The sequence below is a fragment of the Macaca nemestrina genome, chromosome 14 (assembly GCF_043159975.1).
Source record: "Macaca nemestrina isolate mMacNem1 chromosome 14, mMacNem.hap1, whole genome shotgun sequence".
Taxonomy (NCBI): Eukaryota; Metazoa; Chordata; class Mammalia; order Primates; family Cercopithecidae; genus Macaca; species Macaca nemestrina.
Window position 1 is genome coordinate 46,952,329 of NC_092138.1, and position 17,511 is coordinate 46,969,839.

The 17,511-nt window shown below is 39.9% G+C and overlaps 1 protein-coding gene across 3 annotated transcripts in view; it reads left to right on the plus strand.

The window, feature by feature from the left end:
* Nucleotides 1-17,511, plus strand: part of LOC105489076 (centlein) — a 514,234-nt gene that overhangs the window by 132,174 nt on the left and 364,549 nt on the right. For 2 of the 3 annotated variants that reach the window (XM_071077829.1, XM_071077830.1), the window contains exon 1: nt 14,025-14,449. The exons of the other annotated variant lie outside the window; for it this stretch is intronic. In XM_071077829.1, coding sequence (XP_070933930.1) covers nt 14,090-14,449 — 360 coding nt within the window. In that variant the 5' untranslated portion in view covers nt 14,025-14,089. Of the gene's footprint in view, nt 1-14,024; nt 14,450-17,511 lie in introns of those variants that run through there. 3 annotated transcript variants of the gene reach the window in all.

The window sequence follows — 17,511 nt, forward strand, 5'->3', positions numbered from 1 at the left end:
AGATTGCAGCATTCAAAACAGAAAATTATATTCAGAGTAAAAACTCTTGACTGGATAATGGAACCTATCATTTTAGGTTTTTCCTATATTTCCTAAAATTACCTATATTAGGTATATTTTTTCCAATATTATTCCTTATCCTTACCTTAGTTCGCCTTCATTTTTGATTGTCATTGTGCTCTCGGCTACACCTGAAGATTTCTCTGATTTTTCCCAAGTTGGGAAGTTAATCCACTTTAAATTTCATTAAACTTTGAAACTCTTTTTCCATTGTCTTGTGGTTTTATTTGTACATTTTAATTTACTGTAATTTTAAAATGTCTCTTTCTAGTTTTGACAAATGTCATACTTTTCCTTGGAAAATTAACATCTACCAAAAAATTACTTCTTAAGGTACATTTATATATCTTAAACATATATATACATATATAATTCTTAATAGTAAAGAAGATATTTGGTTAATAACAGATTTACACATTTTCTAAAACTGCTCTAAACAAATGTATAAATATGAACTAAGTACAGTGATTTAGATGGGGGGAAGTTTACAAGAAGATGGCAAGAAATAGGCCAGGCGTGGTGGCTCACGCCTGTAATCCCAGCACTTCGGGAGCCCAAGATGTGTGGATCACGAGGTCAAGAGATGGAGATCATTCTGGCCAACACAGTGAAACCCCTTCTCTATTAAAAATACAAAAGTTAGCTGGGAATGGTGGCATGCACCTGTAGTCCCAGCTGCTCGGGAGGCTGAGGCAAGAGAATCACTTGAACCCAGGAGCCAGAGGTTGCAGTGAGCCGAGATCACTGCACTTTAGCCTGTTGACAGAGCGAGAATCCGTCTCAAAAAAAAAAAAAAAAAAAAAGGCAAGAAATAAACCCAAAACAGTCATTTCTAAGACTCACAGGTTATTACCAAAATCAATGTTTGTAAATAAATTCTCGTTTCCATTTTAAATTACGCTATTTTATATATATTTTCTTCATACATAGACATAAAATGCACAAAATAAAGATATAGCATGTAAATCTGAAATAAATTTCCTGTTCTGAGGATGTGGAATGATTATTAAAGGTAAGTGAGATGCTTACAATTTCATAACCTGGAATGAGAGATAAACGAAAAGATAAGTGGTTGACAGAGGACTACTTACAGCTATGGCCTCAGCCTCTTAATATTATTTTCAGTTAATAAAATTCAGACAGAAGCAGAAATTTTTAATTTAGACCATAGAAACAATCAAATGGCATAAAACAAATGTCATACAAAATAATTATTGAATGTCATGGCAAGTAAAAATTTTATGCGGCTCTGAATTGACTCCAACTTAAATAAACACAGGAGGATATAAAAAAGGAAAGTCCAACAGAAAGTGATCAGCACATAATTATTATAAAAGAAAGGCAGACTTTCAAATAATTGCCATGCCGTAGAGTAATTTCCATTATTTCACAAACATTTAATTAGTATTTTCCCTAGCATGACAATGGGCCTATAATGACTACCTCTTATACACTGTTATTTTGTTAGGGTTAGACAGTAATTATGAGAGGTAAAATTTCACCCAACATGATAAAAGTTTATTCAGCCGAAATTAAATAAGGATGCTGTTAAAGACTTGCTTCTGGAAAATGCCAAAGCCGAGACTGTCTAGACAAATCTTGAAAGAACACATTATTTTCTGTAATTTTGCACATGTACAGCAGAGGGCACTAATATAATTATAGTAGTTAGTCCTTATGGGAGTAATTATCTGTGATTCTGGGATTCACCGGAAGTAGTAAACTAGAAAGTTTTTCTCATCTTTATCAATGAATAGTTTCCTCCTATCTAAATAGGGAAATTCCATGCATGAAATTTACTTAATTTTTATAGCTGAAGGGCCATAATAATAGAAAGTTAATGTTGATTATTCCCTAAGAAATCAACAACACAATGAGTGATCTTTGAGCATCATAAACTAGCTTCCTCAGAAGGCCAATAACACTCTATCAACCTTTCTCCCTCTTCCTCTTGCTCTCACATAGCTACACTCACCTAGCTACATTTTCTCCCAGAACACCATCCTAGAAATCTGAAAGTGGAAAAACTTTTGGCTATGTTAGCAGCTTTTTATGATACAGTTGAAGCACTGTTTGTAATGATCGCTACAAGGTGATGGAAACTTTGAGACAAGTGGAAAAGAAAAAGACCAACAATTTGCTGTTACAAAAAAATGAGAAAGCTAACCAAAATCATACTCAAAAACGTTGTTTCATCACAGAGTGGGAGAACAGATGGTCAAACAGTTTCTCACTTTCCAGGTTAAATTAATAGAAAAATTGCTACCCTATGCAAAGCATAGAGTGTGTATAATAGAGAAAATTATCACTTGCTTTATGAATTTAAGTGTATTAGATGGATGGTAATACAGACATGATCATAGCAAGTGCCTTGCTTTCCAGAGCTGAAAGTCTAGTGGTAGAGAGCAGACATACTAACACATACTCACTTATGAATTAGGTAAAATGTGCTGAGTCCTGAGAGCATGGGGAATAAAGTATGACTCTGGGAATCTCTAGGAGCCAGAAAGGGCCTGCGGAAACAATGACATTTAAATTGGGCTTTAAAGAATGGGTAGGCATTTTATTAGTTAAAGAAGTGGTGGAAAAATCTACCAGGATGGTAGAAATTGCTCGTGCCAAGGCTTAGAAGCATGAAAGGCTAGTCCCAAAATAAACACATCTCTAGTTTTCAAGGGAACATCCAACTGGAAGCCACAATTGTATATTAGGTAGAAAGCAATTTTATTATGCTATTGAAGTAATTCATTGTGGATGCTTAAGAAATGTAAAAGGGAAGTTAGCTTTGAATTTTAACAGAAGACTTTGTTACTCCCGGAGTGTCTTTAATTGTATGTGGGTATATGGAAGTAGGGAGAGTATTTGTTTCAATGCTTGCTTTTTACTACAGCATTTTCCTATTTTGAGAAGCTGACAGGAGTCAGGAACTTGGCAGCTTGTTTCTGAACGATTGTTGCTCTTGATTCTAGAAATTTCTGATTACTAGCACTTAGCTGGTGTTGTAGTACATTGACTCTGGGAAACATTTTATTTTATAACCAGAAATTGTAGAGGTAATATATATTATTTTTGTGTTTTCTTTTTCTTTTTTTTTTTTTTTTTTTTTTTGAGACGGAGTCTCGCTCTGTCACCCAGGCTGGAGTGCAGTGGCCGGATCTCAGCTCACTGCAAGCTCCGCCTCCCGGGTTTACGCCTTTCTCCTGCCTCAGCCTCCCGAGTAGCTGGGACTACAGGCGCCCGCCACCTCGCCCGGCTAGTTTTTTTTTTTGGTATTTTTTAGTAGAGACGGGGTTTCACTGTGTTAGCCAGGATGGTCTCGATCTCCTGACCTCGTGATCCACCCGTCTCGGCCTCCCAAAGTGCTGGGATTACAGGCTTGAGCCACTGCGCCCGGCCTATTTTTGTTTTTTCTTCTGGTTACTGCATTACTGTTGAAAAATTAGTTATGGTCAGTTATGTGGTCAGAAGCAAGTGTCCTAAGAGGGGAAAATGAGAACTATTTTGAGATGAAGAATTACTACAGAGCCAGTTACACATATGATTATGGCCTATGTATATTTAAGGGCCTATGAAAATATTTGAGACCTGAAAAATAATTTTTTGGCCTTGAAATACTAAAAAATGACAAAATAAAAAGTAATATATATCTAATTAAGTGCACATAAATGCGACTAACCTCTTAGCTTAATCTTAACCCTTTCCTAGCTATCTAAAACATTTTAATGTGGGATCTAATGCATTTTGTATGTTTGATGTGGTTTCGAGTAAGGCCTCTAAAATTAAATGGTCTTCAAGCTCTTCATATTTATATATCTCTGCTCATTCTATTCATTGCATCCACATCATTTTACATTTCCATACTGTTCCAGGAATCCTAAATTACAAGTATCTACCCAATTGTTTCTAGGGAGATAGCAGGAGACCGCTCCCATCACAGAAGCCACAGGCCCTGACACTTGGCCTTGATCCCACTTCATTTTTGTTAGTGGAGGCTGGTTAACAGTAACCCAGTTCCCTATGACACTGCTTAGCCTAGGAATCATGTCTGGTTCTGGGAGGTCGAAGAACTGAAAATTGTCAATGAATCATATTTCAGTTTACAGATAAATTTTAAGTTATTTCATAGGAGATATATATCAGTTGCCAACTTACATGTTACCTACAATATGATTCTTTTAAATTTGCTTTCTAAAGCTTAGAATTCAATGAAATATATTACATGTTATTTGTAACAGAAACATGTTACAAATCATTAGTAATTTTTTAGTTTGACCCACAAAATCTCATGGATACATAATATATCTGTATTAGGGTTCTCTAAAGGACAGAACAAATAGGGGATCTATCTATCTGTCTATATCTTTATCTATCTATCTATAGACATCTATATCTCTATAGATATATAAAGGGGAGTTTATTAAGTATTAACTCCCATGATCACAAGGTCCCACAATAGGCTGTCTGCAAGCTGAGGAGCAAGAAAAGCCAGTCTGGGTCTCAAAACTGAAGAACTTAGAGTTTGATATTCCAGGGCAGGAAGCATCTAGCACAGGAGAAAGATGAGACTAGGAAGCCAGGCCCATCTAATCTTTTCATGTTTTTGTACCTGCTTTATATTCTGGCTGGCAGCTGATTAGGTAGTGCCCACCCAGAATAAGGGTGGGTCTGCCTTTCCCAGTCCACTGACTCAAATGTTAATCTCCTTTGGCAACACCCTCACAGACACACCCAGGATCAATACTTTGCATCCTTCAAACCAATCAAGTTGACACTCAGTATTAACCTTCACAATACCTAATTTATTTTAACCACAATTTCAACATTGTTTAAAATATAGTTTCTCCCAAAATAATTAAAAGCAGTACCTGAAACAGCTACTTAAACACCAGTGTTCATAGCAGCATTATATGCAATAGGCAAAAGATGAAAACAACCCAAATGTCCATCAGCAGGTGAGTGGACAGAGAAAGTGTAGTGTATAAGATAATGGAATGTATAAAAGATTGAAATTCGGATACATGCTACAATGTGGATGAACTTTGAAAATATTATGCCAAGTGAAATACATCATACATCAAAAGACAAATATTTCATGATTCTTCAAACATAAGGTACCTAGAATAGATAATAGTGCATGACTTACACTGGAAATTCAAGTTGACTCTCGTCAGCGAACATACCAAGCAACTTTGTACCTCTGGTGTTTTGTATTTTCCATTCACACCCTAGACTTTCTGAATAGTTGGTTCCTTCTCATCTTTCAGATTTCAGCTCACATTCTACCTCTTCAGAGGGCCCCTGTTAACTGACTTAATGAAAGTAGTACCTGCCCAGATAGTCTTCGTCACATCACCCTTCTTTCCTTTTTAGCACTTATTACATTCTCTATGTTGTTGTTTGTTAAGTTGCTTACTTGTTTGTCAATTGACTTTCCCCATATGAGTTCATGAAGGTAGAAACTGGTTGGCCTTGGCTTTTCTGTATCTCCAGTGTTAAGCTCCTAGCACATATTAGGTATGCCATACATAATTTGATTAACTACTGACTGAGTAAATAATTGTGAGACATCTTTTGTGCATCCCAGAAGCACAAAGCATGGGATATTTTTTGACAGCTTAACTCAGTGATTCTCAATTCTGGGTGCATGTTAGACTCATCTGGGGAACTCTTAAAAATAAAATAGCAAGGCTGGGTCCCATACCACATCCACTGAATCATAATCTCTGGAGATGGGACCCAGGTAACATTCTTTGAAAAGCTCCTTTATGTGATTCTTATCTACAACCATCACAAGGGAACCAGGAGTAACCACCATTCCTTTTTATTTAAACCCCAGGTCAGCTTCTTTCTCTTATTTAAGTCTTTCAGCATGATTTATATTTGGGATTTTCTTGTGGATCACAAAACTTGTTCCCTAGTCATGTGGGTATTTTATCCACTTAGGGATCAGCTTCTTTGAGATTGTAGGATAATAGGCATTTCCTGGGAAATGGTGTGTAAGAATGTGTTATTCCTCACAATCTATAAAGCACTGCAGTGTTCAGTTTTCACTCGACCTTTTGCTTTATGTTCATACCTTCAATGTCCTTGTTGTCTGATAGTCTCCCAGATATTTCCCTGGTGTGCTTCCCAGTCAGTTGAGGTGCTTGCTTAGATATTCTTTCTTTGAAATGCTTTTCTTGACTAGTCTACCTAAAATGGCACCTTACCATTGTTATTACTCACTGTTCTTCCTTGCTTTTTAAAATATATAACATCACTAATTAACAATATATTTATCTGTTTATGATATGTTTTCTCCTAGTAAAGTATAAGCTATGCAAAAGCAAGAACTGTGACTGTTTTATTCATTGCTGTATTCCTAGAAGTGTTCAGTAAATACTTGTTAAAAGAGTTAAGGAATGAGTAAAAGAACAGTGTACTGGCAAGGGGTCCCCACATTGACTGCATTTGTCCTTTTCTGCCTTTTTCTCTTCCCAAGGAATTTGTTGTAGAAGTTTGCTACATCAGAAAACATTGTTTGGGAAAAAGAAATTTTGGTGGCACCAGGAAACATTTTTTTTGTTTGGTTTTTGAGACGGAGTCTTGCTCTGTCGCCCAGGCTGGAGTGCAGTGGCCGGATCTCAGCTCACTGCAAGCTCCCCCTCCCGGGTTCATGCCATTCTCCTGCCTTAGCCTCCTGAGTAGCTGGGACTACAGGCGCCTGCCACCACGCTTGGCTAATATTTTGTATTTTTAGTAGAGATGGGGTTTCACTGTGTTGGCCAGGATAGTCTCAATCTCCTGACCTCATGATCCACCCACCTCAGCCTCCCAAAGTGCTGGGATTACAGGCGTGAGCCACCACACCCGGCCACCAGGAACCATTTTTTAACAGTTTCATTTCCCACCAACAGTAGTTAGCATACTGCTACTATGTGATCAATTTATCTCAAATATTAATTTTGATATCTGATACTCCACAAAAACATTCTCTGTTTATAGCAAAGCACTGTCTACTAAAGTGAGATATTAGTAACTACCATGAGGAATGTCCATTAATTGCTGAAGGCAATAACTTCTGTGGCTTATAGAAAGCTAGCTGATAGACATTTATCAAGTGCTTCCTGTGTTAGGGCATTGTGATAGGTATCATGAGTGATAAAGAAAAAACGGGCATTTTCTTCCATCTAGGATCTTATAATCTCTAAATATATAAAAATAAATATAGAACTACCAATCATATGTAAATGAAATATGAAAAGAATTAGACAATTATAAAAGAGATGCAAAATATAAAATTAATGCAAAAGAAATTGAGTACATATTATCTTGGAATATGTAATATATAGGATAATCAGAATTACCTAGTGTAGTCTAGACCTTCTGGAAACTGGGTTTAATGAAGAATATGAAGATGATAAAGTACGTACATAGACACATTCCCTTTGGTGCTTGTAGAGGGGTTTCTGTTTAAAAGCCTAACTCTTTGCCTAACTCTTGCCTGAATTCTGTTCCCTCTACTTTGTAGTGTGTGATTCACTTTTTATTTATTTTTGTTTTGGAGACGGAGTCTCCCTCTGTCGCCCAGGCTGGAGTGCAGTGGCCAGATCTCAGCTCACTGCAAGCTCCGCCTCCCAGGTTCACGCCATTCTCCTGCCTCAGCCTCCCGAGTAGCTGGGACTACAGGCGCCCGCCACCTCGCCCGGCTAGTTTTTTGTATTTTTTAGTAGAGACGGGGTTTCACCGTGTTAGCCAGGATGGTCTCGATCTCCTGACCTCATGATCCGCCCGTCTCGGCCTCCCAAAGTGCTGGGATTACAGGCTTGAGCCACCGCGGCTGGCCTACTTTTTTTTTTTTTTTTTTTCTATTTTGCAGGCTTGTTGTAAATTAATGTCCAACCAGCTTCCGTGAGAACAACATAAGAGCTGTTACTTTGAATCATTTATTGTCCATAATAGGATGCAATTTGGGCCGCATCCCAATTGTTGCTTATGAGACTACCTTGGCCTCTTGAGCTAGATATATCATGTTTGCCCCTCCAGATTGTCTCCTGATGTTTCCCACCCTGCCCCACGTCCCGGTGGGCTGACCTGTAAAAACTGGTTGGGTTCAGCAAGTGGGGAGCACAGGAGGAGGTGGGTATGAGGGAAGAAGTTGGAGCATTTGTTCCTTTGGCTCTGAATTTCCAGAGTCTGTGCCTCTCACCAGACAGCTCTCTGTACCCAGCCCTTCTGTCCGCTGGTACCATTAGCTGCTCTTTATCTCATTCCTTCAAGCCTAGGGTGCTAACATTTCCCATCCTTTAAGAAGCCTCAGGGTGGCTGGGCATGGTGGCTCTCGCCTGTAATCCCAGCACTTTGGGAGGCCGAGGCGGGCGGATCACGAGGTCAGGAGATGGAGACCACAGGGAAATCCCGTCCCTATTTAAAAAAAAAAAAAAAAAAAAAAAAAAAAAAAAAAAAAAAATTAGCCAGGCGCGGTGCCGGTGCCTGTAGTCCTAGCTACTTAGGAGGCTGAGGCAGGAGAATGGCGTGAACCCGGGAGGCGGAGCTTGTAGTGAGCCGAGATCGCGCCACTGCACACCAGTCTGGGCGACAGAATGAGACTCTATCTCAAAAAAAAAAAAAAAAAAAAAAAAAGCCACAGGGTATGGTGTGTTTCCCTCATTTTCTCAGTCCTACTCTTACCTTTGTAATTAGTCCTTGTTTTAACTGTTCCTTGAAGTACTCAATGGGTTGTACTCTTGATTGATCACCTCACCAAGCAGAAAAGGAATTGACCCTCTGATAGTAAGATGACATGTATGTTTCTCATCCTTGTGACTGGAATCAGTGCCTCTGTGTGGGTTACTTCAACACATTCAGTAGAAGTGGGATTCTGCCATTCAATATTGCTGCCATCTCCTTGGCCATTTGATAAAATTTATCTCCTATTGCTAACATGGAAGATGAGGATAAAACAGTCAACTACTGGTATGGACTAAGAAAATCAGAAAGTTTGGAATTGGCTGCTGTTATTGAAAGTCTGCTATGTGTCATAAGTGGGTATGTGACACATCAGGATGATGTTGGGTTGGGAAAAAGTGCTATTTCTCTGGTTACAGAAGCCCCCTTACTAAGGCAAAGGAGTGGTGGTGATTGAAGAGGTGGCATTCTGGATCAACAGGCAAAATGCTTGTGACTGTGTGTGTCTGTGTGTGAGACCACTGTAATGTGGAATAAGTAGGAATCTTCAAGACAGAAATATCAAACCAGGTCACTGGCAGTGGAAAAAGAAGGCCTTCATGTTTAGGATAAAATCAGGGGAGAAAAAGGGCTGGAAGAACTGGAGTACTTTTGCAATATTGCCTTGAGGATAAACAATATTCTATTAAAATACCTAGGACCATGGGTGTATAATCCCATCTATTAGGGAGGAGGAAATGTAAATATAAATGAGAAGGCTGAAAAAGTAGGGTGTTACCTCTCTCTGGTCATGTGTTGAAATGAAGAGGTGAAACTATGCAACCCTGTGTTTTGTGGAACCAGCTGAACTTCTCAGTGAACCTAGGACTATATTCCAAACTTTGCTGAACTAAATAAGCTGATACAAGTTACTCAAACCTAAGGCTTACAGGTTACTTCCCCCCCTGCCCCCACCGAACAACACACACACTTAGAGTTGGGGTTCAGTGGAGACAATTTTTGCTTATAATTAGAAAAAACGACAGTTGTTTGAACAGTTTTGGACTGTTTGGCAATCTTTGGAGATGAAAATGGAAACTGAAATTCTGTCATAGCTCTGTTGGGTCATAATTTTTGAACAGGAACTGATGATGTCTCCTTGTATACCTATAATTGGGACCTAGAACATTCTCAGGACTGATCAGGGGATCAATAGTTGCCAGGAATTGCTCAATCAAAATTGCAGTAATTGAAAGCACAAAACAATCCTCTTTATTTACTTCTACTAACTTCTGGATTGAGATTTGTCCACACTAGGCTGTCATGATGCATCTACTACTGACTCAAGCATCACATCGGCACATTCTAGCTTATGGGTTTTTCTTTTGATGCTGAAGCAAGTGATTCTTGATTTAAATCTCTAGGACATGGCAAACACTAAAAACTGAGATAAATTCTTAAAATGATACGAAAAGAAATCTAAGATGTTTGAGGTCTTACCAATACCTAATAATGTTTTAAAACTTAATTAAATTATGCTGACCAAATAAAGATTACACAAAATTGGTAAAGCAGAAATACATGGGTCTTAAAATTCTGCATTCTTTCTGGAAACAAAGAAACATAAAGGCTGAGAAACTGCTTATACATTTTTTCTCTTTTAAAACAGAAGTTAAAAATAAATTTTAAAAATTAAAGTAAAAGAGGCAATTTAAATGCGATATTAATTTACATATTTCTTTCCTAATTTCCCAATGTTTCAACTATACAATGATGATATTGAGAGAATTATGCATAATTCTCTCAATATCATCATTGTATAGTTGAAACATTGGGAAATTCTCTATTCTAATATACTTCATCCTCAGCAGACTTCATTATGTATTTCTTCAGAACAGAGAGTATCACTTTTAAATATTTGGACAAAGAGTTGAACAGGAAAAGCACCTTGATTGTTTTGCACATTTTTATTCACATAGTAGTGCAGATATTTAACTTATTCTTCTGAGTCACAAGTGTTTATATTTAACATTTCATCCGTTTCTGTCATTTCAGCAAATAACTAATATAAGAAAGAACTCCTTATGCATAGTTCTGGAAATGTGCATGTTTCTTTTCTTAAAAATTGTCTGCCAATAAAGAACTTTTATAACTCTACAACAAAAAGACAAATAACCCAATTAAAAAATAGTCAAAGAACTTGAATGAATAGATATTTCTCCAAAGAAGAGAAACAAATGTCCAACAAATACATGAAAATATGCTCATTGTCATTAGTCATGGGGAAAAATGCAAATGAAAACCACAAAGAGACACCACTTTACACCCACTAGACTGGCCATAAACAAACAACACTGCATGTTCTCACTCACAGGTGGGAACTGAACAATGAGAACACATGGACACAGGGTGGGGAACATCACACATCGGGGCCTGTCGTGGGGTGGGGGTAGGGAGGAGGGATAGCTTTAGGAGATATACCTGATGTAAATGATGAGTTAATGGGTGCAGCACACCAACATGGCATATGTATACCTATGTAACACACCTGCGTGCTATGCACATGTACCCTATAACTTAAAGTATAATAATAAAAGAGCAAAAAAAAAAAAACACAAAACAAAACAAAAAATAAGCGTTGGTGAGGATGATGAGAAATTAGAATGCCAATACATTGCTTATAGGAAGGTAAAATGACACAACCACTGTAGAAAATAATTTGGTGATTCCTCAGTAAATTAAACATATGACCTAGACATTCTACTCATAGGTATGTAAACAAAAAATTGAACATCAATGTTCAGACAAAAACCTGTACATGAATGTTTACAGCAGCTCTATTCACAATAGGCAAAAGGCAGAAAGAACCACTGTATGGTGTATTTTCAGCTATAAAAAAGAATGAAGTACTGATACATGCCACAACATAGATGAACCTTGAAAACATTATGCTAATAAAAGAAACCAGACAGAAAAGGTCACCTATTGTATGGTTCCATTAATATGAAATATCCAAAACAGGCAAAACCATAGAGATGTAAAGGGAATTAATGGTTGTTTGGGGCTTGGGGGTGGTGAGAATGTGGAGATACTAATGTGGGTATGTGGTTTCTATCTCCGGTGATGAAAATGTTCTGTAACTAGGTAGTGGTGGTGGTTGCCTAACATGATGAATGTAGTTAAGGCTACTGATTGTTCTTTATTTGTAGCCATTTTATTTATTTATTTATTTTTTGAGACAGTCTCACTTTATCACCCAGGCTGGAGTACAGTGGTGTGATCTCGGCTCACTGCAACCTCTGCCTCCCGTGTTCCGATGATTGTCCTGCCATGGCCTCTCTAGTAGCTGGGATTACAGGCATGCACCACCACTCCCAGCTATTTTTTGTATTTTTAGCAGAGACGGGTTTTCACTATGTTGTCCAGGCTGGTCTCGAACTCCTGATCTCAAGTGATCTGCCAGCCTCAGCCTCCCAAAGTGCTGGGATTGCAGGCGTGAGCTACCGCACCTGGCCTATTTGTAGGCATTTAAAATGCCTACAATGGTAAATTTTATGTTGTGTATTTTGTGTGTTTTGCTCCAATAAAGACAAAATTTAAAAAAATGCCTAGTCAAAGAGTAAGGATATTATCCTTTTGGGGGGTCACATATACAAATTTATGCCACTGCTTTTCGAAAGAATCTTTTAATGATCAGGTGAAATGATGTCCTTTGGAGTGAATGACATATAGTAATTAAAAATGTGCATTAATACTGATTTGGGGCCAAACATGTAACTTATGTTGTTAGACTTGCCAGTCTTAAGTCTAGTGAAATCTCACAGGCTATCAAGACCAAATGTTGTATTTCAAGTCACAGGTGTGGAGATAGGGTAGCGATCAAAGTACAGGTTTTCAGAGTTAAGTGAAATTCAGTGAATTCAAAGCCTAGCTTTTTCTGATACCAGACATGGAATTTCAGAGAAGTTACAGTAATCTTGCAAGTCTGTTTCCTCACTAGTAAAAATGGAGATAGATAATAATCTAATTGAAGGTGACATATGTATTGAGTTCATATATGATAAGTGCTTAACACTGGACTCAGCATATGGTAAATGTTCAGTAGATTAGCTAGTTCTAAGACAGGCTTATAAACATACTTTTTCTAATGTACCCTTTTATAAATTTTTGTGAGGAATTCACCTTCAGTTTGAAGGAAGTCCACTTATCTTGCTTGACTTGGCAGGATTCTAATTGGGAGGGTGTCTTTTGGCATCCTGACTAGATTCTCATGCACAGACAGTGATTTTTTGATTAAATGAAGTTAACAGTAAAGTGGTGATCTCTCTACTTCTACTCTCAACCCCCATCTCAGCTTTCCCCAAGTATTCTGGAACCCTTTCTGAAGAAGAGGGCAGTTCTAACTTTCAGGAATGTTCTGGTGCCAGCTCAGTATGCATCTGCTTATTAATCTTATCAATAGTAACAAAGTATTTGAAGGGCAAAGAAAGAGAAGATTATTGCCTATTTGAAGTTTATAAAGAAAGCCAGAAGAAAAAGAAAAAAAAGAGAACAAACGATAAAGTAGGTCTTGTTTCTTCAACCACGCTCCAAATTACTGATTTTAAACTGCTCCAAGGACCCAAACTGTTCAGCAATGTGGGCTACACTCCCTTTGATACCCAGCCAAGGCGTAAAGAAGCTGACATAAAAACTCAAAGGAAATCATGACTCTTGCAAAACAAAAGACAAAGGGTGTACAAAGGATCATCATTCAAGTTCGAAACCTGCGTGATAGTCCCAGCTCAGCACAAGGCTTTCCACATCTCCTTGACATTAGTCAGCTGGATGTCAGCTGTACTTACAGCAGTTTTGCCAAGGGGTGTGAAGAAAACACTTAAGTGTAAAACTTATGCCTTGATCCTCAAGGAACTTACAATAGCGCTGGAGAGATTAGCCGTGTAACTGACACTCCAGGGCGGTCAATGAAACGTGACACACGAGTTGGCAGGGACCTTGAAGGAGAGGGATTTCACAGTTAAGGATCATTTGTGGCTGGGGGCTTGTCAAGGAAGGCTTTAAGAGGTGGGATGGAAGTGGCGGGCAGGGCTTTAGATGGGCGGGAAATCCAGGCGATCTTGGCCAAGGACTCAGGCACAGGACCTCTGGATGGCCCGCCCGGCTGACCGGCCTTACCCTTTCGGGCCACGGCGCGTGCGTACCCCAACGCTCGCGCTGGGCGCATTGCCCGCGGGAAGCCGGCCAGGGCCACAGAACACGAGACACCGCTGGCCAAGGCGGGAAAAGACTCGCGCATGCGCGGCTCAGCGTTCCGGGCTTGCCGGGTTGGGGAAAGGGAGGTGGAGTTTCCAACAGGGAACTTGACCCGTTAGCTGCTGCAGCCATGGCGGCGCGTTCGCCTCCCTCTCCGTACCCTCCGCCCCCAGCGCGACAGTTGGGCCCCAGGTCCCCACGTGTTGGGCAGGGAGCTGAGGTACACGCAGTGCACAGTGAGGCCTCGGGTTTTGCCGGCGCAGCGCGGGAGGTGGTCGCGGACAAAAGTGATAAAATCTGGCTGGGCGAAGAAGGGTCAGGGGGCCGGCGAGGGCCTGGTGGGGCAGCTCCGGCTCATGCTCCCCTCCTCAGCGCGCCCATGGGGTCCAGACGGCTAGAGGGCATCTCGGTAGAGGAGGCGATGGTGACCCGGACGCAGCTGCTGGAGGAAGAGCTGAGCAGCCTAAAGGAGGAGTTGGCCCTGTGTCAGGTATCGAGGACTCTCGCAGCCGGCCTTTCCCCACCACAGCGGGGCCGGGACCCGTGGGGAGGCGCGCCCTTCTCCCTCTGCCTGGGGACCTACCCCGCCCCGCCCGGCGGCGCTCCCTCTCGGCTGCACACCCTGCTAAGCCGGTGGCCGGGGGCTGGAGAGACGCCACTGCGCCCGGCTCCCCGACGGCTCCCCGACCCCGGGCCCCTGCCCCTTTCCGAACAGCGGCCAGACAGGCTTCGCCTCCGCGCCGGGGTTTGGTTTTGGTCACTTGGATACTCGCAGTCGCATCCCCTCCCGTTCCCACAAAGCCCAAGTTCTTGGTGGTGACTATAGCCAATACCTGCCTGGGGCCCAGAAGTGACATGCAGTCCACTAGTTGAAATAAACAGGAAAGTGTAAACACTTTTGTTAAAGTAAAATCCATCGATGAAGGAGCCTGTTTTTAAAATTTCAAACCCACACTTGGCTTTGTTTTTACCCAAACTTAAGTTGTAAACACAGACCAGTAACGTTTACAAAGTCTCAGAGCCGGGAACTTACAATAGATAATGCTTGGTATTTACTAACCAGCTATAGTAATTCCGCGGTCCTTGAGTGAGAAATCCCATTTTCATGTGATATTGCCAGTGAAAAACATTTGCTAAATCAATTGCATTAACATTACTTTCCTGTTTGTAGAGTTTTTGTAAGGATGGACTTGACTATACTCCTGTTTAAAGAGATTGAATTTTCCTTTAGTTTTGCATCCCTACCATCATCTCTTTTGATTTTACCAGAACCTTCAGATAGGGTTGGGAGATTGGATGTGGGAAACTCACTAAACAGTAGATGTTTAAGTCACTCTGCCTTCAAGGTAGAAACCAGTTAGGAACTGCTGAACATCAAAGTAACTTTGTGAACAGTATCATCAGTTTAATAAAACAATTCATGAAATTCATTCTTTTTTTTTTTTTTTTTTTTTTTGAGATGGAGTCTCGCTCTGTCACCCAGAGTGGAGTGCAGTGGCACTATCTTGGCTCACTGCAAGCTCCGCCTCCTGGGTTCACGCCATACTCCTGCCTCAGCCTCCCCAGTAGCTGGGACCACAGGTACCCGCCACCACACCCGGCTAATTTTTTGTATTTTTACTAGAGATGGGGTTTCACCATGTCAGCCAGGATGGTCTTGATCTCCTGACCTCGTGAACCGCCCGCCTTTGCCTCCCAAAGTGCTGGGATTACAGAAATTCATTCTCTCATAGTTTGTTCTGTTGAATTCTTTTGCCCGTTTTATAGGTCCTTGCTGACTGAGTAGAGGGTGTAAAAATGGGACCATCTTCAAATCGAATATGCCTTTGGTTGAACAAGGTTGGGACATTTTATGTGGTGCCCACTTTTCATTTTCCCATTTTTCTGTTCTTCGTTGGATAAGGAGCAAAGGGATCAATAAATGGCAACAATGAATTGAAACATTTGTCATCTGCCGCCCTCACCCTTTGGGGAGTTTTAAGATGTGAACCCTTTAATACTCTTGAGTCCTAATTATTTTCCACTCTCTTTCCTCCCACCTCTGCCTCCCCACATAGTTAGGCCTTTAGCTGGCTAAGGAGCTAAGATACTTACTTTTTTATGAATGACTTGGTTAAGTAAGTCAGTCTGTTAGAAACAGCCTGATGAACCTCTTCCCGCAAACACATTTTTAAAAATGCGGCTCCAAACATGGTATTGGCTTTTGTGACCTAGGACATATATAGACTAGGAAAATGATTGACATACTCTTGGCAAATATGAGAATACAGAGATGGTCATAAGAGTCTGGAATGATTATTTCTTAGATTTTGTAATATTAATACTCTTATAATTGTAGGCAGTATCCCGCACCATAAAAGCCTTAGTCAAATGAGACACCTGCTCTTGGGGAATCTTGGGGAAAAAGAGTAATTGAACTCCCAGTTGTTTTGTAAAAAAGCATTTAGGTGATTAAATATTCACTTTTACATCTTTTAAAGTTTATTCTCCCGCTTATTTGTTCAGCTAGAAATGACAGTACCCAAGAATACATAACATTAAAACTGCTGAAAATTACAACTTGAAGTAAAATTCATTTTGTATCTCAACCTAGTAAGGACACACACATATACATATATTTTCAGAAAGAATACATTCCCTAACATTGTGTGGGCTGATATTTTTTCAGTTCTGTTCCTTTAAAAAATGCTGTCCAGATCTAAATTAATTTCAGAACCCAACAATGCTTGAAACATATAGTTTGGGAAAAAGAACACTGCTAATTAGTCCATTGTCATAAGTAGTAGCTTCATTTAATTTGTTTTGCTTTCACATTCCACTTACGGGAATTCAATGATGTGTGCTTGGTGAAGTTTGAGTAATTCCCCATACCATTCTGCATCATTGGAATGCCTCAGAACAAGCATGTAATAGAAAGTAATCAGACGTTTCTCCTAATATCAGCATCTCATCCCACTCTAAGTGATTGTATTATCTAATTAAACTTTAAAACAATATGGCTTCCTGATTAGCAAGTGAACTATAAATAATGCTTACCTGGAGAAAAAGTGACTAATTTCAATGAGGGAAGAAAAGCTGTCTGCATTGCACTTACTGAGAGTAGTAGGTTAGCTTCCAAATGTAGCTTTTTCCTAAGGAATCTTTCAAGGGTGTTCCAAAGGGCAATTTTGCATCCATGACATTTAATACCCTATTTCACTAATTTAGAACCCAACTCCACTACATTTTTAATTTTGATTATATATTTTTAAAAATTATTATTTGATTCTGGTTGGAAGTTACATAGTGAGAATAAAGAATTTTTTTTTTTTTTTTGAGATGCAGTCTCGCTCTGTTGCCCAGGCTGGAGCGCAGTGGCGTAATCTGGGCTCACTGCAACCTCTGCCTCCCGGGTTCAAGCTGTTCTCCTGCCTCAGCCTCCTGAGTAACTGGGATTACAGGCGTGCACCACCACGCCGGCTAATTTTTGTATTTTTAGTAGAGACAGGGTTTCACCATGTTGGTCAGGCTGGTCTCGAACTCCTGACCTTGTGATCTGCCCGCCTTGGCCTC